This window comes from Tenrec ecaudatus, chromosome 8 (genome assembly GCF_050624435.1).
Source record: "Tenrec ecaudatus isolate mTenEca1 chromosome 8, mTenEca1.hap1, whole genome shotgun sequence".
NCBI classification, from domain to species: domain Eukaryota; kingdom Metazoa; phylum Chordata; class Mammalia; order Afrosoricida; family Tenrecidae; genus Tenrec; species Tenrec ecaudatus.
Window position 1 is genome coordinate 102,382,968 of NC_134537.1, and position 25,722 is coordinate 102,408,689.

At 42.0% G+C, this 25,722-nt stretch overlaps 1 protein-coding gene across 1 annotated transcript in view; it reads right to left on the reverse strand.

Moving 5' to 3' along the window:
* Nucleotides 1-499: 499 nt before the first annotated feature.
* Nucleotides 500-25,722, reverse strand: part of KCNU1 (potassium calcium-activated channel subfamily U member 1) — a 225,699-nt gene continuing 200,476 nt past the window's right edge. The window contains exons 24-27 of the mRNA XM_075557227.1: nt 14,375-14,514; nt 5,945-6,139; nt 3,952-4,060; nt 500-807 (exon numbers count right to left, since the gene is read on the reverse strand). Of these exons, the coding sequence (XP_075413342.1) occupies nt 500-807; nt 3,952-4,060; nt 5,945-6,139; nt 14,375-14,514 (752 nt within the window). The remainder of the gene's footprint in view (nt 808-3,951; nt 4,061-5,944; nt 6,140-14,374; nt 14,515-25,722) is intronic.

Here is a 25,722-nt window from a genome sequence, read left to right on the forward strand (position 1 = left end):
ATGAAGGGGAAAAAAGAGACAAAGAGATTCATTAATTCACTGTTTGCTTGCTCAAAGATAAAGAATGTAATTTTTTTCTGGGAAGGGGAGAGGTTCTTAATTTTTGTCTTTTGTTTCTTTTAAGCCATCTTGGTTTTACTGTGATTCCTTATATTTCCCAACCTTAAATATATGAGCCCAGCAGGTGCAGGGCTTCTTTAACAAAAGCTCAAACTGACACGTTCTCTGTTCGATGTAAATGACCATGCACCTTCGTGCAGAGACCTTTATCATGTATTTATTGACCCTGCTGGCTCCAGTGGAAATGAATTAGACTTTTGTCTCTAAAGATGGGCTTGCTACTCAACTACTCAGCAGTTGGCACCCCAATGGCATGGCTCCATGTTATTTTTCTTGTGTGATGTCTTCTTGCAGGGCGATGCCTTATACGTTGCAAGGTAGGTGCTAGCAGAGGATATTGAGGGGTCTGGTTTGGCACTGGATGTGTAGAGACACCCTCCTACATTATTTTCTCTGTGTGTTCCTTTACACTTTCGCCTGAGTATGATCGCGTATCCTTAGGACTTAACATCGTTTGCTTCTGTGTAGCTAAGTAGTTAGATTCTGAGTCCCTGTTCAAGAAGGTAGTTGTGGAATGATGATGTAAATCCGAAGTCTTTTTCATCCGCGCTAGATTTATAGGTTCATAGAGTTGTTGAGATGAAGCATCCTTTTTGTCATAAGAAGTGTTGAAGGGGATGGCACAAAACACCAGGTCTGAGGGCAGCAGTTTAAAATCCTTGGATGGCCGCGTAATCACAAACCTGCAAGGGAAGTCAAAGATTAGTTCTGAACCTCTGCGGCAGGCACAGGATGGCTACAGGCAATGGGCAAAATAAGAAGCAATTGGCTAGTCCAGTCAAAGGAGGTGGTCGTTTGGTTTGGCTGCTTTCTTGGTTCCTGATTAATAGTAAGTAGTCCTGTGTTTATTATTGATGAGGCTCATCAAGTGGCACAGTGCAAAAGGAAAGGTTCCATAGGGGGAAGGGGGGACAAGCTACCCCCCTGCTTCCATCCCCGCCATCTCTGACCTTCTCATCCTTTAATGGGAGAAGGGGAGGGTTGTGCTTCAGACTAATTGATTACCAATGGCCTTGCTGACTCCAGGTTTTTGCTTTTAATAGCCACCCTCTAATGAATTTACTTGGCAAAACATTGAGGACTTGGCCAAACTTTGACAAAACAGAATATATTACTCCAGGTATTTTCATCCTGACTTAGGTCTAATATTTATGACATCTCTTTGCAAAATGAACACACAACATGCGAAGGCTTCAAAAAAAGTTCATGGAAAATTCTCATTCGTTTCTAATTCTGCCTTTCCACAAATGTTTTGAAGCCCCCTGTGAGTGTGTTCATACATACTTACAGATATATAGACCGAGACACAACTCTCTCTCTGTATAGAGATAGTCCTAGTGCTGCTGTAGAAGTTTTGGATTGCTGACTTCAAGGTCTATGGTTCAAATCCAACAGCTGTCCCATGAGACAAAGATGAGGCTGTCTGTTCCTTAAATGTTTACAATCTCAGAAACCTGGTATAGCAGTCTATATGGGGTCAATATGAGGTGCAATGGACTCAATGGTTGTTGTCTGGGTTATTTCTTATGTATATAAAATATGTAGCTTTTTTCTTTTGTAAAGAAACACAACCTTTGAAAACCATATGTGTTAGTTCTACTCTTACTGACAGGATTGTTCTGAATTGGAGTTGAGTCAATGGAGCTAAAAGATATGGAATTTTTCTATGAACATTTTGAAGCCCCCTTGCATATGATAATACAATGTAATACAGGAAACAATGCAATACAATATTAACCCTAACTGATAAGCGAATGTTGCGGTTGTTGGTTTTCAATGCATAGGAAAACAAAACACTGCCCAGCCATACTCTGTCCTCCCAACCGTGGCCGTGTTTGACTCCACACAGACACAGTCACCATGTCAATGCAGATCCCTGAGGATCTTCCTCTTGTTTGCAGAGCCTCTACGTTACCAAGCGTAATTTCCTTCTCCAGGGATTGGCCCGTCCTGATAATATGGCATGCGTCTTAAGGAGCACCTGGAACCTGCATGGAAAAATTGTGCTTGGAAGCAGCATGCCTTAGCAAAATTCCAGGTTCATAGGGCATTCTCAGGAAATATCACTTTAACTCAAACACGATGTTCAAATCAGTGCGTTGATGCATGCTAGCCTTTCCTGACTTTCACCCTACATTTCTTTACTGCCACCCAAATGGTCACTTCTCTTCTAGACCCCCATTTGAGCACCGTCTTGGTTTCGCTTCAGCGACAGTCCTTCCACCTTTGCTGTCCTTTTCTCCGGGTCCTCTGTTGCTCCCCTTCTCTTTGAGACCAGTTTCCTACAATCATATGCTCTTTGAAACAGCAAACTCCCTTAACTTTATTGCTTTTCTCTTAAGGTTGCCATTTCCCCCAGCGCTCTCTTAAGTATTGAGTTTGCACTATTTCCCAATCATTATGCTCTATGGAACTGCTGCTTTTCACAGGATAAAGGGAGGGGACAGATGCCAGGTAGTAAGAGAGCAACATTAATCAACCTTGCTAAAGTGGCTTCCTAAATATCATCTCCTACTCCTCATTCTGTGCTCTCCAGCCCCATCATCCACATTCCTCCATGTGGATTGAAGTTTGTGGCACTTACATCTTCAGGTTCCTGCAATGTTTCTGTGGTTTCTAAATTGAGATTCCAGATACAATTCTCTGAGTTCCAGTATAATGTGCTCTTTATCTCCAAACTGCATTCCTGGATGCTATCTTTCTTGACATTGTCCCACTTCTAAATTCTTAAGCTATTAGAAGTCACTTTCTAAAAACACTTTCACCATTCCCTGTTTCTTGTACCACTAACTGCTCTGTAACTTCATGAACATTTCTAAACTCTGTCCTTCCCCTTTACAGTGTAGCATCCCTTCTCTAATTCTACCCTAAGTCCCTTCTTCCATCCTCTCAGCAATAAATATAGACTGTTTCCTGTTTATCAAGTCCATATAACACTTCCACTTTCTCCCTCAGTCATGGCTGTACCTGTATGTCATTAAGAAACCCAGGTGTCATATAAAAATGTCCACAACCACACCCTTATCAATAACTACACCTGCCTTGACATTCAGTATTAGTTTTCTTTTCTTCCTTGAGTGGAATGGTGTCTTTCTTTCCAGTCAAGCTATGAGGAGTCACTTTCTACAAACACTTTCACCGTTCCCTGTTTCTCGTGCCACTCACTCTCTGTACCACTCCATTTCCATCAGATGCCTTCCTCTCCTCGCTCCCAGGACAGGTTGTAGCAGCCTGTGCCCGGTCTACTGTTTTCTACTGGTCCTCCTCTATTGAACCCACGGTGCGGATCCTAGTTGACACCAACAGTATTGTGATATCTCTAGAATGCACACCCATTTCACTCTACATTCCCTACTATGGTCAGAATGATCTTCCTTCAAGGGAAAATCTGAAGAGATTACCGCCATGATTTATATGTACAAAGCACAGAGGCTGCAAAAGAGTGACTCAGTAACTATTTACCTAACAAATTCAACAGAAAATAAATACATTTATTGAATACAAGCAATAGATACCAGTTGCAGGAAGTTGTTCAAATATAAGAGAGTGGCAAGCTATCAGAGAATCATGATTTATCATCTGGCTACATTTAAGTTGTCTTTGAGAAAGGACCTCCATTCTCTTTGGATAGCCAATATTAATTGGGCCCTAATCATTACAGTTCATGTAGTTTGTGCCTATTCTTTCTTCCTACACCATTATTTATTTCCCCTGCATCCCTTCTGGTCACTCTGGAGCCTGATCTCTGGACATCTCATTCACGGTGACCACAGGAGCTTGTGTTCTTACGTTCCCTCAGTGGGTTTCCAAATGAGCATACTCCCCTTCTGCGTTCTGAAGAGCTGCAGTCCTCTCCATCTATCATGCGATATAAGCCAAGGCATAGGATTCCAAAATGACTTAATGAGCCACAGAATAGTTGTCCAAAGTGGTCTCGTGGCTGGGAAGAGAAGAGAAAAACATACGGCAGCTGGGCGCTTTAATCAACAGTAAGCAAACATATACTGGAGTGTCATTTGCTTTTCCTTGTAGTGGAAGTTTGGAAGATCAGAAAACCATTTCCTAATATTGTCATGGTGGCACTGTCAAATGGCTTGGTGTTTAGGCTTAATATTATTAGTTCCAGGACCCAACATTCAGAGATTGTTTTTATCATCGTGGTCCTTTCAAGAGTCTCTGGTGGGCGTAGTGTGGTGTCCATGAATTAATTCTCAGTAGGTTGGAAAATTCTAGCTTCCAGGAATTAGATTAGCTGGACCATTGAATGAGCTCTAAAGAGTCATCTTCTTATCCTACGCTCCACCAGATCACAGTCCTACCATTTCTATTGACCGTGTGCTCAGGCAACCTCCCACCAGGCCAAAAGAAGCAGCGAAGGGTTTGGTAACGTCAAAAGAGAGTAGTTTGTTTAGTGCTGTAATGTCTGGAGTTAGTGGCCAATGTGAGGGCAAGATATGAATGTACAGAGAAAAGAGAGGAGCATGGATATTTCCAGAATAATCCGCTGTCAACTCTGTTGCCAACAAAAAGGTTCCATAGCAGCTCCCTAAGCGTTCATATGGTATCATTAACTAACAAACCGAAGACCACTGAACTTCAAGGACTAGAACTTACTGAGGAAGCTGATATCGTGTGTGTGTGTGTGTGTGTGAGAGAGAGAGAGAGAAGGGGGGGAGAGAGAGAGAGAGAAAGAGAGAGAGAGAGAGAGAGAGAGAGAGAGAGAGAGAGAGAGAGAGAGAGAGAGAGAAATAGGTACTAAGACACATAGGTGCACGGTCCTGGAAAAGCCTACCCCTTGTGCAAGGGATTCTGTTGATGCCCTACAAATCATCGAAAGACATTTTCTTTGAAAGGCATGTCTGTCAACAATAAAACAAGGGTGGAATGTCGATATAAAACCAAACCAAAAGCTGCCACACTGATAACTAGAGTGCTCCTTCCTAGTCTAGAATCTACTCTGATACTCAAAGAATTACCTTTCATCCATCCATTATCGATTGTCTCCTTGTTTCCTCGGGTTAAGGAAAGGAAAGCATTTCCCACAGACTACCCCTGGGATTCTTCTACCTGCACCTATCTTCGCTGATCAGGTTGAAATATAGATCCCTGCTCTGCTTCGTTAGACTATTTTGATCAGGAAAGTACTTGTTGCTCTGACTCTCGACGTCTTGTTCTGATAACTAATAGGATTTTCAATCCTTTAAATGATTGGATTAAGTGAAACTAGCAACAAAAGCAGCAAAACTCACAGGAGAATAGGCAAAGGTAAACTGCTAAGTAAACATTAGCTCTTATAATAATTATGAATGCCAATGTCAAGGAACAGTGCCATTAACCCTATGGGACGGAAGCCTCGGAGAGACGTTTCCCTGTCTGTGAGGTAGCAACTATAGCAACCACTCTGTCTAACTCATACGCCTGCTGTCAAAACTAAGACCGTCCAGGTAAAACTACACTGAATTTTAAAACACTTTATAACGTAAAGTGTTAGTGGTTTTGTTTTTATTTGTTTTGTTATTCTTTCTGTGTTTGAGCCCATCTACGAGCCCAACAGCCTAAAGCCGTGGTTCTCAACCTTCCTCAGGCCGCGACCCTTTAGTACAGTTTCTCATGGGGTGGTGACCGCCAGCCATAACATTACTTTCGTCGCTACTTCATCACTGTCATTTTGCTACTGTTATGAATTGAGCAAGCCCTGTGAAAGGGTCGCTGACCCCCAAAGGGGTCGCGACCCCCAGGTTGAGATCCGTTGGCCTAGACCATGATGAGAAAACCCAGAGAGGTGATGGAATGGGCATTTCCAGTCTAACAAGAGCAGACTCACTTTAACGTTGGATAAGATGGTGCTCTTCAAGGAGAGAAGGCCCAGCTTGCACCGTGCTCTTACAGAAAAGGCTGCCGTGAAGCTGTCACTGATCTCACAGTGCCTCTCCTTATCCAGGTGTTGCTCCAACTGAGCGCTTATCCCTCCTGTCACCAGCATCTGAAGTAACTCCAGGACCCGGTAGTTGTAGAAGGCCTAGAGGGCAAGCACAAAGCACAGCCACGTCAGAGCCCCACACAGAGGGACTTGGGCACAAGGTGGGTGTGCCTGCATGTACAGTGGGGAGCACTCTTTGAAATGTACCTGCGCTTCCCTGTTGGCTGAGCGCAAAGAAAACATCACGGTCCCACTGCCCGCCTCTCAAAGTTTACAAAGGAGGTGAGGAAAAGGTGATGCGACAGACCAACTATTCTCCCCTTCCAGCGATGACCAGAGGACCATGTCAGACCAGAGAGACTCTAATAGTTATTAGAAAATATTTCAAAAAACATACTTAGTGAGACATTCTAGAAATTCCCCTGGGAACTACTAATATTACCATCAGCTACATTTGATTCTTCTGGGTAAGAATATACTTATATTTAACTGTGGCCGACCTGAGGACAGCTAACAACATAGGTCTTATTAATAGTTGAATACCTTATAGCCACTATTATGTCTTTTGGAAATTTGAGGTATTGGATAAATGAATGAATGTTTATCCTTCTGGGCATCAAAATGACTCTAGAGGAGGATGTGTAGGTCAATTCTTATTTGACTAATAGAAAATACCATGGTAACATGTTTTTAAATAGGTTTTCAGAAGCCTACTCATATATGAAGGTCTCAATTTTCCACCCTATATTTTCTTACTTTAGGTTTTTACTGTAAGCAAAAATGAAAATGTATGTGTTTATGTAATGTGTTGTTGTTAGATGCCTTTGGATTGGTTTCTCCATATAGTGACTGTGCTCAGCAGAGAGGAACCCAGTTATGCTTGAAACCATTGTTGCAATCCCTGTGTCAATCTGTCTTGTGACAGGTCTCCTTTCTCCATGGTCCTCTACTTTACCTAACATGTCTGTGGTAAAGTAAAATTACTTGCTATGGTTCTTCTATCCATACATGTTATAATTCTCTTCCGGTTACTTTGTAAATGCTTTGTGATGGTCGGACCAAGGTGCAGCTGCCTTATCCAGTTCCCTTCTTTAGCTGGCAAGGCTCACTTCCTGCAAGACATCCCTAAGGAGAAGCTGCATGGACCTACCTCGATGCAGTCCTGGGTGCTGGAGCAGCCATGTGGAGACCCCTGCCAGCGCTGAGATGCTTACACTTACACATTCACTGATTTGTCTTTCCTCCTGTAGTTGGCACCATTGTGTGTGTTTTGTGACCTGGAGGAGGTCTTTGTGGATTGGTGTTAGACATATGGGTTAATGTTGGACTTGTGGACTTGGGCAGCACTGGGTTGGGATGCTTTCTTGATGCACACTTAACCTTTATATAAAACTCTTTCTTACACATGAGTTTCTGTGGATTTGTTTCTTTAAAGTACCCAGACTAACACACTCATACAAACCTATTATATCTAGTCCAGTCTGATAGTGACCCTAAACTGGGTTTCCAAGGACAAATATCTTGACTGGTAGATTTAAACCACTGACCTTGTGGTTTGGTGTCCAATGCTTACTAGAAAGCAGCACCAGGGCTCAGTTATTTCACGAGCTACACATATGGCTTTTTATAAACAATAGAATTCCAGAACTAGGCATGCATTTGGAAACAGCTTCACCATTTTCCTTTGGTTATATTGTTTTCAAGTCATAGGTGAAGCTCCTTTATGAGCCTGGGTTTCTTTCCATGTTTTAATTTATAACATTGAATTAATAGAGGATTACAAGTGGATCAGAATTGTACCTAATAAGCCTGTTTCTCCAACTGAGGCAAGAATTTACATTGGAATACCAGGGCGTATTTGAAGCCATAGAGTATACAGTTCAGAACTTGACTGCAGGTTAAAAAGATGGGCAGTTTGGATGCACCCTTCAGCATCTCGGTAGACAGATCTGACCATCTGCTTCTGAAGGGCACTGTTTGAGAACAGTATCCTGTTGTTAGGTGCCATCAAATCAGTGCCAACTCCCAGTGCCGCTCTACATGACAGACGGAACACTTCCCATGCCTGTGCTGTGCCCCCATTCTTCCTATCCTTTGTTTCAGTCACCGCAACAATTCATCTCTGGGAGGACCTTTCTCCCTTTTGCTGGCCCTCCAGTTTACCAAGCATGAGGCCTGTCTCCAGGGCCAGGTCTCTTCTGACCACGAGTCCAAAGCATATAAGACGTATTCTTGCCATCCTTGCCTCTAAGGAGCATTCTGGTCTTTCTACTTCCAAGAAAGGTCTGTTTTCCCTTTTAGCAGCCCATGCATGGTGCTTTCAAGACCCGTCACCAGCCAGCATCACACTTTGAAGGCCTGCTGACAGTCCTCCGGAGCAATTGTACTCAACTAGATGGTGACTGAGAACAGCTGCTTGAGGACATAGTGCCAAATATATTAGGAGATTTGTATTGAAAGCTTATTGTTATATATTAGAGAAAGAAACAGAGGCCTATAGGTACAGGATGAAAAACTTTACATTTTCCAATTTAACGTCCTCGTTTTAAATAAACATGAAAATTACACAGTTTCAACCAACACCTTAATATTTATCAATACTGATAAGCTCTCAGGAGTCTCTGCCTTCTCCTCTCTTTGGGAATTGTATGCTTATGAAGGCGCCGTGGAGAAATGCACTTGAAAAAGAAGCTGGTTACTGGTTTTGCATGACAAGGAAGGCAGTCTTTAAATATGAGGTTGGAAATATAGTTCACAAGATTGAAGTTTTGAAGTTCCCATCTTGCTTCAGAAACTACTGAGGCATTATGCTAGTCCCCTTCGTTCTGAAGGGAGTCTGTTTTGAATGCGTCTGCTTTTAGCCTTGCCTTTCTCTGTAGTATATGGTCATTGGGGAAACAAACATTTTGATTCTAATTATAACTTCTGAATGTGCCAGGCAAAGCGAAGTTAGTCCATAATGAGAAACATATCCCTTGGCTATTAAACTGGACAGCAGTTTGGAAGAGCCACATTCAGAAGATGTTCTCTGGGGAGGGAGAGATAGGACAAAAGGGACATGCAAATGGTGCAGAATATCAATTTCCTGTCTCCTTCAAGGCATTCCTGACTAGAAATAGGAAATTGATCTCAGAAGAGAGAATAAGAATTCTACCTCCTTGATTTTATGTCTCTCTGTTGGTTACATATTCTGACTTTGAGACCATTGGCTTTTCAAGTCTTTTTACAACAGAAATTTATCTTCAAACCTCATCTTACCCAGGAGGCTTGAATAAGAGACTAATATAGTGGTAGAACTCTTCTGACTGAAGTCCCCAGTGGGGTCAGGTGGGGTAAGTTGGGCATGTGTTTGTTTCCTGCTCTTTACCCCATCTCAAAACCATGAGCACTCTGAGATAGTTGTCCCTGCAAGCAAAGTTTGAAATTCATGACATTTAAAATACACTAGTGATCATAGAAATGGATCTCTGGAGGGGGGATTGCTTATGGTAAGAAGATATGAACTGGAAAAATGAAAAACAACTCAACATTTATAAGTGTTGTACACTTCAGTATATTATGTACCCTTCTCTAAGCTTCATTACTTTACTCTGTAAAATAAAGTTTATAATAGTATTCTAATTGTGTTAATAGACAAGTAAGACCATGTCGGCAGTACACATCACATATTTCAGCACAAGCTAAATGCTTGAGAGCTAATGTGATCACTATTTCTATTACTGATCACTGTTTCTATTACTGACATTGCTATCAATATTAACATTATCCTTTAACAAAGCTTGTCAGCTGTCGCTGCCTTACTGTGTCTGCTGGGAAAGACTCGCAGGTAGGAGAACCGCGATCCTCAGTGATGCCTGCCACAGAGATGTGTGAGAGGGAATTACAACAGTGGGGTCTATCACTGCCAACTTAACTGTAAGAGCAGATCTTTGCTTCCTCAGCAATGAGATGTACCAATATGGATGGAGAATAAAATGGAGTTCTCAAGAGTATATTCTAGAACCATCACAGTCGCCAAAATGTTTTTAGTGGAACAATATAAGTCTTGTCTTTCTCTCTGAGGCTAAGGTTTACCTTTCAATGTGATTTGGTGGCACGATCAGGAGGCCAGTCAAGAATAAATGGCACATGGAAGAGAGGAGACAACGGAACAGACTCAAGACTGACGGTCGTATAAGAAGAGTTTAGACTTTGTGTATAACTAATATGGTAGGAGGTCACCTCAACTTTTGAAGGCCAAATACAATCAGTCCTACTAGACATGGCAGAAAGAGAAGCGTACATGGACAGCAGTCACTAGTTATCCTGGTATGGCACAGAGGTTCTGCCCTGGACTACTGACAGAAAGATTGACGATTTAAATCCACCCAGGTGTCCTTAGGAAGTAAGGATAGTGATGTGCTTTCCAAGAGGTTGTAGCCAAGAAACCGTGATGTCAAGTTTTGCTGTGAACCACACTGAGCCACCGTGTGTCAGAACAGATAGACTTGATGACAAGAGGATTAGGTTTCAGTTTAGCTTATTACAGCCAGAGCAAAGAGCACGGATTGGGGCTGAAGCACCAGGGCGCAGTAAAATGTGCTCATTTTCCTTCTTCCACATATTATTTAGGATTCAAATCCTGGGGCAAAAGATCACAAGATACAGATAAAGAGATGCAAATTCAAGCCAGTCCCTTTAACAAAAAATATGCCTTCCATCCCAACTCATGATGGGTGAGGGATTCGTTTAATCAAACTCTAAACATCATTTAGATGGACATATACTCATAAGCACAGAAGTAGAGATCTAGAGGGGCAATTGAAAAGGACGGAGCTGGTTAGGAATTACTAAGACTTCTTATAAACTTAAATTTATTTCATTATTTTAACATACTTGGTCCTGTGTTCTTTAGCAATAAACATTTGAAATAAATGATGAGCTTGTGATTTTAGAACAGAGAAAGCTTGCTAAACAGCATTCCAGTATACTGGATGCAAACTTTCGAGTCCCCGTCAGATAAATCACTCCACTTTGCTGTCCTTGATGTCACCTGGAACATGGTGGCCAGTGGAGCACCAGAGCAGAAAGTAGTCTGAGAAGATATGATGTCTACCAACCAATGGTCCCCAACGTCGTTTCATTTCTAATGTTCCTTTCCCAAACCTCGCACTTTCTTTATGAAAAAGCCACCTCCCTTCTCCTGTTCTCCTGTTGCAGAGGCAGCTGGAGGAGCCATTACTTCTGCCTCCTAGTATTGATGAAGCTCACAATAAAGTTGCCTTTCTCCCAAAAACCTGTGCAGGAGAATTTTAGTTCTGCTTCAGCTGGATGCAGACGCCCCACTTTTTCCAGTTACACAATCCCCACCTCCTATTTAGTTGACCAAGTGCCAGGCCCAGTACTTATAATAAATCCTTAAAGGCAAGCCAAAAGTCCAGTCTGGCTTCTGACCCAAGGTGACTACTGCCTCTTATCAGTGTTGAGGGAAGTGAATAGCCTTGTTATGAGACATTATAAAGTCAATTAGGGTGGACATTACGGTTCAAATGTAGTATCATTTGATTTCCTTTTGATCCATTTTAAAGTTGTTTCAGTTTTTTAAAAAAGTGTAGTGAAACATGTGGATCAGTCCTCTGGGGAAATCCCCTCTGACTAGAGATCAGCTACGTGGCATGCAAACGGCCTTGATTGGAAAGGTGATCATGGCAAATGCAGGTAGGTTAACATTTACCACCTTATCCTTCGATTTCCTTTGGGATCCATTTTGAATTTTTTTCTACTTTTGAACAGCCTCTGCTTTCTTTTTGATTAAGATTTCCATCTGTTTTCCTTTGTATTTGTTGTTAGGTTTTTAGTGTGTTTTTCTTGTAAGATGTTTTTTCTGTCTATGAAATCTAGGACAGGTAAATCTATAGAGACAGGCATTGGACTAGTGGTTCCTGGGGGTTAGGGCAGAGGAGATTGGGGAGAAATAAGGAGCTAAGAATAATGAATACAAGAATGAAGGAAAAGTTCTCAAACTGATGTGGTCATTGTACAACTCTTCTTGATTGATTGAATTACTGCGTGGTATATGGAAATACCTCAAGAAAACTGTTTAAAAAAAGAAAAAAAAAACCTTTTTTAAAAGAAAAGTCTTGAAAAACCCTCTGAAGTGAGGTCTCCTCTGCACATGGCATAATGATGAGTCAGCACTGACTCTACAAGGACAAATGTGACCACCCAGGGAACAATGGTGGTCGTAGGTAATGGCCCAAGGTCACACTCATGGGTTACTGATGAGTGGACACAGGAGCCATTCATGACTCATCTCAAGATTATTTTGGCAAAATTTGTGTGTCCTTTGATGGCTTGTATTTTTCATTCATTTGTTTTCATTTCTACTTTTCTGGCACTTCCATACCCATCCTGACCTTCTACCCAACTCAATATCACATCTTCATGATTTTATTCCTGCCTGTTTAGGTCAGTGGAGTTAATTTAAGGCTTCAATTTAATTAAAGGCTCACAACTGTCTGCCATCTAAGAATCTCTTAGGAGAACTGGGGCCTTGCACTCATCTAAAATGTATCCAACTGATGGGTCAAGTTCATCGAAAGTTACCATCTGCCTGACACTGCACTCATTAATTACAGGCAAGTTAATTGACATATCAGTGACAGAAAAGTGGTATAATACTTCTGACAGAGCTACCTTTCCAGAAAAGTAACCAGACTTGACTCCCTCCAGTACATCGCTGCTGATACAGTGATCAAGGCTAAATGCCATTACCCTTTTAGAAAAATTGATAATATACTTATTTTTTATACCGTTAAACTTATACCGTTAAAACTCTCAATTAAATCATTTCCTTTCTCTTGTAACTAGACAGAATTTATAAGAACTCAACCATGACTTAGGGAGCCAGAGTCCAGGGCCACGTAATTCCCTCACGATGAAATGAGGTTGATGTCACGAAGGGGATACATGTCCCTTAGCCACACATCCTTTAGGGTGCAAACTGGGCATCTGAAGCATTCATCCAACTCAGAAATTATATCTCCACTATATGACGCTCCATAATACAACATGTTTGTCAACTGGAGCTGTAAGCCGTGTGCATGTAAGCATCTGCATATTGAGATCCTTTCATTTTGTGGGCATTTCCTTAGACGAGTTGAATATGAAGAATTTTTAAGTTAGTGGATTACATGGATTTCCCTTGGCAATATTCTTACAGTCATTCCCAAATGGTCACGCATAGATGTTGTTGACTTTAAGTCACATTGACATCTCTTCAGCACACTGTACTAGTCATGTTCCCATATCACTCCCTTTGCTCTCTCCTCTTGACTGGGGTGTTTCCTCCCCAGAGATCTATATATACACTCTTCTGAAAAAGTTTATTAATGCTTCCTCCCCTGGTATAGAATTCTATCTCAAAACGTCCCCAAACCTCTTATCTCTGCATTTCGTTAAGCCATAACTGACATGTCTCCCATGTCACATACACATGTAGTATGGTTATCGTCCATCTCCTCTATGAGAGTAAGTCTTTCTTCATCACTATTGTGTCCACAGCACCTAGGCCCCTGCCAGACACAGAGTGGGTTCAAAAAGCATTTGTTCAATGAATCAATTCTACGAATGAGAATCCTAGGAGACCTTGGGGGGGGGGGATAAGGTGTGTGCTGTTAACTGCATGTTTGGTGGCTCAAAAGAGAGACAAAACTGTCTGTTCCTACAATGTCTCAAGAACCTTATATAAGGTAAATATGAGTTAGAAGTTACTTTATATAAATGCTGTTTTGTTTTTGTTTGTTTATTTTGGCATACTCTCTATAAGATATCTACTTAGTAGCTCGAGGTGGTGAAAACTAAAAATCAACCATGTAATCAGAAAAAGGAGCAGAGTTATAGGAAGAGTTGACTAAGAACTGAACCAAACCCAGAACTGAACCAAACCCAAACCATCTGAAGTCCCAAAGCTTTTCCCTTGAACTTCTGGGTTCTGACTGACTAGAGAGATTTCATTAAAAAAGATAAAGCAGCATCTTCCTAATTCTGGCACTAAGATGGTTGGGTGTACCAACATGGTCTTGAGAAAAATCCAGGAACTCTGTTACTCACACATTTAGTGTTTTAGCTCCTAGGGCATCAATATTTGAATCTGAAAATGGTGACAATTTTGCTTTCCTCATGAAGTTATGAGAAACCATGAAATAAGATAACATATTTGAATGAATTTTCTTTTAAGCAATACCACATGAGACAACAATATTGAGAGGTGTTCTCTACCTTTCCAATGAAGCCGCTCTCCCCTCTTGAAGGACCTTTGGTCATTGGGGTTACCCTCAGCTCAGTTGTACTTACTGTGGCCAGAAGGGAATCCAAGAAGCTGCCTGAAAAGACGGCACCCGTGGAAAAGGAGGTGCTGAGGTGCAGGTTCGTTCCTCGAAGGCTTCCTTTCATTCCACTAAGCTGTTCAATAAGGTGAATGTTGGAAGGATTTCCTAGAAGGCAAAGAGGCAAAGAGAGAAGGCAAGTCAGTGAACTTAAAATTTCGGAGTTGCTCTGTAAGTTAGTGCAAGAGTGACCACTTGATCAGAAGATTTGATCCTTACATGGAGGTCTCTCTGGGTTCTAGCCCCACTTCAGCCCATTTATACCCTGAATCCTGTTCTCCCCAAAAGACTGTGTCCCTCTTGGTTTCCTGTGTCATTGAAAGGGCATTCTTATAGCTCAGACAGTTTATCCAGTATCCAGATAGATATATTATTTCTAATCATTTATATGTATATGCACACTTGTCTGTTAGTCATATGGTTGTGGCTTGTGTGTTGCTATGATGCTAGAAGGTACCTCAACTTTTTAAAAAATACTAGCAGGGTTACCCAAAATGAACATGTTTCAGCAAAGCTTCCAGACTAACAGCAGATTTCAAAGATCAACTGACAAAAAAGAACCATAATTGTATCCATTCCAAAGAAAGGTAAACCAGCAGAACACACAAAGTATAGAATAATATCATTATCATCACATGCAAATAAAATTTTGCTGAAGATTATCCAACAATAGTTGTAGTCATATATTGAGAGGTGGCTGCCAGACATTCAGGCTGGATTCTGATGATGTGGAACAAGGGATATCTTTGCTGATATCAAGTGGATCCTGGATGAAAGCATACTACTAGAAAGATGTTTATTTGTGTTTTATTGACTATGAAAAGGTATTTCCCTGTGTGGACCATAACAAACTATGGACAGTCTTGAGAAAATGGGAATTTCAGAGCATGCACATGGATCAAGGGACAGTTATGTAAACAGAACAAGGAAATGTTGTATGGTTTAAAATCAGGAAAGGTGTGTTTTGGTCAGGATTGGAGCTTCTTCTCATACTTATTCAATCTGCATGCTGAGAAAATAATCAGAGAAACTTGATTATATGAAGAAGAAAGTGGCATCAGAATGCACCAAAGTTCGTTAACAAGCTGGCATGGAGTAAAGTGTTAGGTCCCACATGTATTGATGGGGTTTTCTTGTTGAATGAATGTGAGGAGGTCTTGTATTTTCTGATGAAAATCACAGATTGGATCCTTCAGAACAGATTACAACTCAATGTAAAGAAAAACAAGCTCTTCACAATGGAAATAATGGATAACATAATAAAAAGAGATAAGAAGGAAGTGGCCAAGGTTTGCTTCTTGTTTGGATCCACAATCCGTGCTCATGGAAGCAGCAATCAAGAGATCAAATGGTGCACTGCATTAGGTCAATCACTTGTACAAGACCAAGTTGGAAAGTGAAGATCCTACTTTGAAGACTAGGTGTACTTGACCCACGTCATGGTATTTTCAACCACCTCATACGCATGTGAAAGTCGGACCTTAAATAAGGAGTGCATCTGAATTGCGGTGCTGACAAAGAATATTGAAAGTACTGTGAACTGCTGAAAGGAGAAGCAAGTCTGTCTGGGAAGAAGGACGGCCGGATGATGAGACGTCACGTCAAGTCCTTTGGAGATGCTATCCCTGTACAAGGACATTATGCATGGTGAAGCAGAGGGGCAGAGCAGAAATAGGAAGACCCTTGACAAGGTGGACTGACACACAAGAGCAGTTGTGAGAATGACTGCAGGACGGGGTCGTGTTTTGTTCTGTTGTAATAGGATCACTCTGAGTGGCAACTAACACAATGGCATCTAACAACAGAGTATGTATATGTAGGATATGAAATAATTATTACATGTAAATATTATATATATTTTAATTTTCCAAACCAGGCACAATAGTACTTTTACTGTTACAAGAAGCCTAAGTATGGCCATCTGGTTGTAGTGATTTTTCAAACTGTGTATACGTAGGAGCCCTGCTAGTACCACGGTTAAGCAGATAACTACAGACTGAAAGGTTGACAGTTTAAACTCCCCCAGTGGCTTTACAGGAGAAATACCTGGAGGTCTGGTCCCCAGAATCACAGCCTAGGAAGGCAGGGGGGCACTTCTCCTCTGCCACATTGGATTGCGGTGAATCAAAACTCACTGTGGTACCTAACAAAATGCTGTAGGTGACTTGGTAGTTTCTTAAGTTCCTAGAGATTCCTGGATCTAGAATTAGTTAAACCAGTGCCTATCAAAATGTATACATATACATATCATCTATGACAATGCAAAATTTGATTCCCTAGGTCTAAGGTGGGGTCTAGTAGTGTTTTCAACAAGCTACTAGATGCTACTCAATCACGGACTACATTTTGTGTATCAAATGCTTAGAAGCTAATACTATAGTGCCTAAATTACCATTATCATATATATTCTGGTATGAAACTACAACGCTGACCTCTGTGAGCAGGCTCTGAAGTGGATTCAACTAGTGTTCTTGGTAATGTGAGCACTGGCTGACTTTTTCTGGACACTCTCCTTCAGAGACATTTGCATAGATATAAAAAACACGCCCTGGAAAATCAAGATAAAGATTCCCATGGCAGTAAAAGGAATGCATGCTTCCTGTGCATTATAAAAGGTACTGGTTTTCCTAACATAGGTTCATGTTCTATAAAACACCCTATTCGGGGTGCTGGTGTCATTGATTCCTTTTCACATCACCTTATGGCAGTGGTGCTCAACCTTCCTCATGCCGCAACGCTTTCATACAGTTCCTCAGGTTGTGGTGCCCCCCAAACATAACATTATTTTTGTTGCTACTTCTTAACTGTCATTTTGCTACTGTTATGAATCGGGTGACCCCTGTGAAAGGGTTGTTTGACCTTCAAAGGGGTCATGACCCATAGGTTGAACTACTGCCTTAGGAGAACTGGATTCAAGAGACTTGCACCAAGAATAATGATGCTCTGGCTTCTGTTATTGCTGTGGATAATAAACTATCTTTTTTCTATGACTTGGTGGTCTTGTGTTTTTGAAAACATGGAAAAGATGGTGGCAAGGTAACTTGTGAGTTTAAAAGTAGGATGATGTTTCACACTCTTCTTAGTTCTCAATAGTCATTTTCCAGATCCACAAAAATCAAATGAACACACCCTTCAACAGATTTGTTACTAAGATTGGCTACTCCCTAATTCCTAAAGTCATTCCTCAGTAAATTTAGGGGAAAATGATGTACCAATAGTTTTAGTGAATCATTTTCTTCTAAGTGCAGTAATATATTTATAAAATCCACATCCACCATGCAATTCACCTTTCTCTCCTTGCTGTGCTGTCCATCAATACACATATACAAATATGAATATATAAATTCACACAGCCCATGAACTAATGTCTGAACCTTGTGTGGAATCACAAACCCATGTCCTCAGCTTTCCTAGCCACTGTCTTGCAGGTCACCATAGGTTCTGTACCCAAATGTGACAGTTGGGCCTGAATTTCTTATTTCAATGTGGCTTTCCCTGGTAGCCAGAGAAGCGCAGCAAGATGGGGAGGGCATGGCTTTTTAGGTTAATCTGACAGACTTGATAGCTAACACAACAAGCCCAGGTAGCACCCACCCACCCCAAGCGTAGAAGGTTTAATAAAACCTGTTAGTTCCTCAAGGGTGAAGCTGCCTGATCTACCAAGCACTCTAATTTACAATCTTGTTCTAATTATTGGGCTGTGTATATACACACCTCAGGACCAGAAAGCAGATCAAAATGGAGACAAAAAATTTGAAAAACAGAAGTTCCAGCTGACAGCAGGAACACAGTTACAAAGGAGACATTGTGCGTCTAGAATGGCAGGTCTGCAGTCTTCAAAACTCACACGAAAGGTCCCCTGCTCACAGCCCAGGGCAGCAGCACTCAGTGATTCCTGAGCTGGCTTGTTTCTAAGACTTAATTTCTATTTGTCTAGTTCGGTCGGTATAAGTCCCTTAGTCCGCTCTGATTCATTGTAACCGCATGTGTGTAGAGCACACTTGTTCCGTAGAGGTTCCAAGATTGTGAACATAAAAAGGCTGTAAGCAGGCTCGCCTAACGTGGAACCTGGGCAGGAGTTCCAACAGCACGTCTCATGGCTGGCAGGTTAGATTGGAACGGTTGGCAGCACCAAGTCATTTCTCTTGATAATGAAACGTCCACTAAGCATTTTGTCCTGGCTGTCATAAAATTGCTGTACCCTGGTGGCTCATGGGTTTCTGTGCTGATGGAAGCTATGCCATCAGTATTTCAAATACCAACAGGGTTACCCATGGTGAGCAGATTTCTGGGGGGAATTTCTTTTTTTCAATAAATCATTTTATTGGGGCTCATACAACTCTTTTCACAATCCATACATATATCGATTGAGTAAAGCACCCTTATACATTCGATGCCCTCGTCATTCTCAAAATTTGCCTTCCACTTGGGTTCCTGGAATCAGCTCATTTTCCTTTTTATCCCTCCCCCTCCCTCCCCACTTCCTTCTCCCCCATGAACCATTAATAGTTTATAAATTATTATTTTATTTTATCTTACACTGCCCGGCGTCTCCCCTCACCCACCTTCCCGTTGCCCATCCCCCAGAGAGGAGGTTACACGTAGCTCCCCAAGATCAGTTTTCCCTTTCCATACCCTCTTCCCTCCCAGTGTTGTCACTCTCACCGTGGGTCCTGAGGGGTTCATCTGTCCTAGATTCCCTGTGCTTCCAGATCCCTACTGCACCGCTGTGCATCCTCTGGTTTAACCAGATCCGCAAGGCAGAATTGGGATCATGATAATTGGGAGGGGAGGAAGCATTCAAGAACTAGAGGAAGGTTTTGAGTTCCATTGTTGCTACACTGAACCCTGAGTGACTCATCTCCTCCCCACTACCCCTCTGCAAGGGATGTCCAACTGTTTACAGATGGGCATTTGGTCCCCATCATGCACTCCCCTCATTCGCAGTGATGTGATACTGGGGGGGAATTTCTAGGCTAAAAACACACTAGGGGAAGGGGGTGAGTGGTCCATATTTGAGGGATCAGCCACTGAAGACCGAAAGACTGGCAGCCAACGTTATCTGTCACAGTGCCAAGAGATTAGTCCCTCCATTGGAAGGCTCTGGAACTGCAACGAGGAAGTCGTGCCTCCTCAAAACAGAGTTGACCTTAATGATGGGGATGGAGTAAAGCACCGAGGCACTGTGCTTTCTGATGCACACAACTCAAAATGAGAAGACACCATTGGAAACATGCATTACTAACTTTGGTAGTTAGGTTTTCTGTCAACTTGTCTGGCAGTATGCTCAGTGGTTTGGCAATTGAAGCCTAAGAATCCCCATGATATGACCTAACAAAATATAATCAACTCCATGATTGGATTTACCTTGGACAGCCAAGTCGCCGTAAGAAGATTAAATTCTACCTTGCAGGGCTGGATAGGACAGAGGCTGTACACTGGTACATATGAGGGTTGGAGGTACAGGGAATCCAGGGTGGATGATACCTTCAGGACCAAGGGCGTGAGGGACGATGCTGGGAGAGTGGAGGGTGAGTGGGTTGGAAAGGGGGAACTGATTACAAGGAGCCACATGTGACCTCTTCCCTGGGAGAGGGACAGCAGAGAAGGGGGGAAGGGAGACCCCGGATAGGGCAAGATATGACAAAATAACGAGGTATAAATTACCAAGGGCATATGAGGGAGGGGGGAAAGGGGAGGGAGGGGGAGAAAAAAAAAAGAGGACCTGATGCAAGGGGCTTAAGTGGAGAGCAAATGCCTTGAGAATGATTGGGGCAGGGAATGTATGGATGTGCTTTATACAATTGATGTATGTATATGTATGGATTGTGGTAAGACTTGTTTGAGTCCCTAATAAAATGTAAAAGAAGAAAAGAGAAAAAAATGATTAGGGCAAAGACTGTACAGATGTGCTTTATACAATTGATGTATGTATATGTATGAACTGTGAAAAGAATTGTATCAGCCCCAATAAATTGTTAAAAAAAAAAAAGAAAAGTACACTGAAAGAACAATGGATTCCTATTTTGATTGATATAATATTGCTTTAAAATTAACAAAACATTGTAAGTTGTATCTCTAAAGAGTTCTTTTAAAGAATAAAAAAGGAGGGAGTGTGGAGGGAGGAGGAAACAGGAGGACCTGATGCCAGGGGAGAGCAAATGTTTTGAGAATGATGAGGGCAATGAATGTACAAATGTGTTTTACACAATTGATGTATGTATGTATTGTGATAAGAGTTGTATGAGCCCGTAATAAAAGGATTAAAAAAAGAAAAAAAAAAGAAGATTAAATTAGAAACACCAAGGAGGCTCCGCTCAGACGGCCGTGCTGCACTTCCTGGCAGCCAGAATCCCAACTTAAAAGACAAGTGGACTCGGGTTTTTCTTATTATTATTTTTAATTCTCAAAGATTTAATTTTCTTTGGACCCAAAATCAACATCCATGGAAGTGGCAGTCAAGAAACCAAATGATGCGTTACCTTGGCAAAACTGCTATACAGTTTCTCTCTTTTTTTGAAGTTTCTTTTTTTTTAAATAATTTTATTGGGGGCTCATACAATCTTATCACAATCCATAACTCAGTTGAATCAGGCATGTTTGTACATATGTTGTCCCCATTCTTTTCTAGACTTTTATTTTCTATTGAGCCCTTGGTATCATCTCTTCCCCTCCATTCCTCCCACCCTCATAACCCCCTGACAAGATTGTACATTGGTGTTTACTTTCATCTCTCACACCAACCGCAATCTCCCTTCCCCCATGTTTTCTGTTGTTCTTCCCCTTGTAGAGGGGTGTATGGTTATGTGTCAATCATTGTGATTGCTTCCCCCTTTCTCTCTTCCTTTCCCCCACATACCCCTACCCTTCTGGTATCACTATTCCCACTCCTGTTCCTGGATTCTGTGCGTCCTGAACTTCCATCCCTTTCTATACCTGTGTACATGTTCTGGTCTAGTCTGAATGGAGAAGCAGCACTGGGGTCATGGTAGTGGGCGGTGGGGGGTGGTGGGTGAGGAAGTCTTAAAGAACCAGAGTATAGTGTGTTTCATCGATGCTTTACTGCACCCTGGTGAGTCAGCCCTTCCCTGTGGCACCTCTGTGGGGAGATTATTCCACTCTCTCCACATGGGCCTTGGATCTCTGCCCCAGCCCGCTTTCTTTCAAAATATGGTTTTGTTTGTTATGTGCCTGCTGATGCCTATTACCAAGGCCCTATGGCTCCTCATGATCGCACCAGTGGTGTGCTTCTTCCATGTGACTTGTTGTTTCACTGCTGAATGGCGGCTTGTGTAACTTCACACCTTTAAGACCCCAGACACTATAGCCTTTAATACCCAGACATCATCCGCCTTCTTCACCACATTTGCTTATGCACCCATTTTGTCTTCAGCGATTGTGTCAGGAGGGTGAACACATCAGACCTCCTCCACAGCCACAGTGGTAAAAACAGCAGGGTACTGGCATTATTACAGATGCACAGACCAATGGAAAAGAAGAGAAAACCCAGAAAGAAAACCATCAGCATATACACAACTGATCTTCAACAAGGGCCCCAAAAGCATCAAGTGGGAGGACATTGCCCCATTGAACAAGTGGTACCGGAAACCATGGAAATCCACATGTAGAAAAATGAAACAAGATATCTACCTCACCCCATGCACCTAGAAGTGAAACCCCAAACCATTAGGGCCATTAATGAAAGAATCAGGACAAACCTAAGAACCTTGGCCCAGGGAATACAAAGGCTAACTGCAATAGGGCAGGGTACACACACAGGGAAATCTGAAAGCAACAAGGGGGATTTACGAAAGATAAAGCCCCTGTGTATATCAAAAGACTTTACCAAGGCAACCCACAGACTGGGAGAGGATTTTTGGCAATGACACAACAGACAAAGGGCTCATTGTGAAATTCTACAATCCCCTCCTTGCTTTCAAAAAGAGGAAAACAGTTTACCCTTTGAAGAAGTGGGGAAAAGAACTGAAAAGAAGTTTCACTAGGGAGAAGACCCATATGGCCAAAAAACATATGAGAAAATGCCCCCAATCATTAACCATCAGAGAAATGCAAATCAAAACAACCACGAGATACCATCTAACACCTTTGAGGCCAGGCCAAATCAGAAAATCAGAGAGCAACAAATTTTGGAGGGGATGTGGTGAGATAGGATCTCTCCTGCATTGCTGGTGGTCTTGTAGTTTGTACAGTCACTGTGGAAAGCAATCTGGCGATACTTTAAAAAGATGACAATTGAGCGACTTTATGACCCAGCTATCCCTCTACTGGGCATATACCCAAAAGAGGTAAGAAATAAACCACGAGCAGTTGTATGTGCTCCCATGTTGATGGAAGTGCAATTCGCAATCATCAAGAATTGGAAACAATCCAAATTTCCATAGGTATACAAGTGGATCAGTAAATTCTGGCACATACACACAATGGAGTACTATGCATCACCAAAATGCACTGCTGAACGCATGAAACACGTGTCTTTTCATGGGAAGAGTTGTAAGAAATTATGCTAAGCAAAGTCAGCCAATCACCAAAGGAGAAGTACAGCATGCATCCCCTGAGGTAAGTGTAATCAGCACGGTAGGTACAGAAGAGAAGCCACCTGTATCATAACATTTGGGTTGAGATACAGGGACTCGGGAGGAGGTTGGCCCAAACCCAAGGAGTTACATGTTGGTCCAACACAAAAATGGGGAAAGGAGGGAGGGAATAAAAAAAGGCTGTGGTGGTGGTGGCAAGAGTGAAATGATGACAGAGGGAACAGGGCACTAGACCACCCAGGGGGAGAGTACTGGTCTTGTCTCCACAGAATCGGGAGTGGGCATGCAGACCCTACCACAATGCACCAAACCATGAGGACAGCATGACCACGTGGAAGAATGCATGGAAAGAGAAAGCTACAGGGCTGGCCCCAAACAGAGCCAAATTGACCCCCTCCCTGGAAGTGGGTGTGGCGGAAAGTAGAGCTGAACGTACAGGTTGGGGAGAGGAGCCAGTATGCCTCACCCACATGGAGGCAGGCAGGAAGGGAGGAAGAGGAAGAGGAAGACAGAGCCCGACTGGACCCCATGCTGGCACACCAGGCCCAGAGGATGATGTCCCTGCAAGGAGCTAATGGGACACAAAGGAGACTGGGCAACTGACAACAGCACATGTCACACTGTCCCCGTACTGGAGCAGACTGTGGCAGAGGACATTTCTGGGGTCACATGGTGGGGAGGCAGTACAGTCTGAACCCCCCAAAACAGACCGAACCAAGTACAGAGCATACCAGATCAGCAGCTAGAGCAAAGCAGAGCTACGAAGCCCCAAGGGGACACTCCAGGACACTTATGTGACCTCAGCTCTGCTCCTTTCCAATGCAGCCTATTTCTCCTGGTCGCCGAGGCAACCCAGCCAGCCGAGCCTCTTACTTCGCTCACCTCGGGGTATTCTGTTGGACAGCAGATTGCATGGGCAGCTTTGCACAGACATAATCGGTACCCAGCTCCACTTTTCACAACTTTGTTTTCCTTTCCCTCTCCTTTCTTGCTTTATTATGTAGTTCCCTCTCCTCCGGCCCTGTCCCCCACCACACACATGTCTGATCTCACCCATGCAGCACGCATGTGCACATAGAATCCTGGACTATAAGACAAAACACTATTTTTTGGAAGGCTTAACACAATTTACAAACCATTGGAGAAGTTAACAAAGAATGAGAAGATGCAAACATCTAGAGTTAGAAACGAAAAGGGTGACAACAAATTTAAAGAAAACAAACAAATAATAACACAGTACTATGAAAGAGCGTAAACAAGTTTGATGGTCTAGAACAAATGGACAAATACCTAGTAGTACATCAACTACCCAATTAATGCAAATGGTTATGGAAAACCTGAACAGATTCTACAGCAAAGGAAGAAATAGATAATGTCAACAAGAAACTTCCAACCAAGAAAAGCCAGTACCACATGGCTACACAGAGAAACTCCACTAGACATTCAGGGAAGAACTGTCACTAATTCTATACCCAGTATTCCAAATATAGAAGAGGACAGAAAACTCCCAAAGTCATCCTATGAAGCAAACATAATCCTGTTACCCAAACCAAGCAAAGACCCCACAAAGAGAAAAGCATAACAGATCAATATCCTTCATGAACGGATGTGCAAAAATTCTCAGCCAAGTTCTGGCGTATAGAATCCACAACTTATCAAGAAAATTCATCATTCAAGTGGGAATCATTCCAGGGATGCAAGGATGGTTCAGCATTAAAAAAACAAAGCAATCAATGCAATCTACTACATAGACAAAATAACAAAAACCAGATGTTCATGTCCATAGATGCAGAAAACACACTGGACAATATCCAATACTAGTAAAATTACTCAATAAAATGGGAATAGAGGGGAAGTTAATACATACAATAAAGACAATATATGAAAATCCAATGTCTAACAACACTCTCAATAGGAAAAAAACTGAAACCATTTTTTTCTGAAAAGGGGAACTAGACAAGGGTGCCCCTTATCACTCCTCTTATGCAACATCACACTGGAAGACTTAGAGCCAATAAACAAAGAAATCAAGGAGATACAATTTTAAAAAGAAGTAGCATAGCTCTTGCTATTTGTAGATGATGTTATCTTATATAGAGAGAACTCCAAGGAGTCCACAAGAAGACTGTTGGCAACAATTGAGAGATTTGGTAAGGCAACAGGATCCAAAATTAACTAGCATAAAGCATCATATTCTTATATTCCAATGAAGAGAGCTCTGAAAAAGATGGGGGGTGGGGCCGTGCAGGGCGGAAATTTACAATAGCTGCACAAAACATAATATGCCTAGAAATAAACTTAACCAAAGAAACAGAGACCAGTACAAAGAAAACTATAGAACATTATTAAAGGAAACCAAAAGAGACCCACACAGATGTGAGAATATTCTTTGTTCATGGATAGGAAAAGTTAATATTATGAAAATGCCTATATTACCTAATGCAATCTAAATATGCAACACAATTTTGATGATCTTTGAATTGGTTAAAAAGATGTTAGAAGCACATAACCCTATCTTTGGCCTGTCCTCCTTTTTCTCATTAAATACTCTCAGTTATAATCCCAGTATATCACCTAGTGTCCCACCAATAGCCTTTAAAATGCATAGAGACATCAATCTTTAACCTTCACTGCTCTACTTTCTTCTCCCAGAGTCCCTTGTATAAAGAAAGGCTCCATGCAAGATTGGTTTCTATAAGTTTTTAGTGAGAAGCAATATTGTGTTATTTCTTCAGGAGTATTTGTATTTCTTAAGATTATC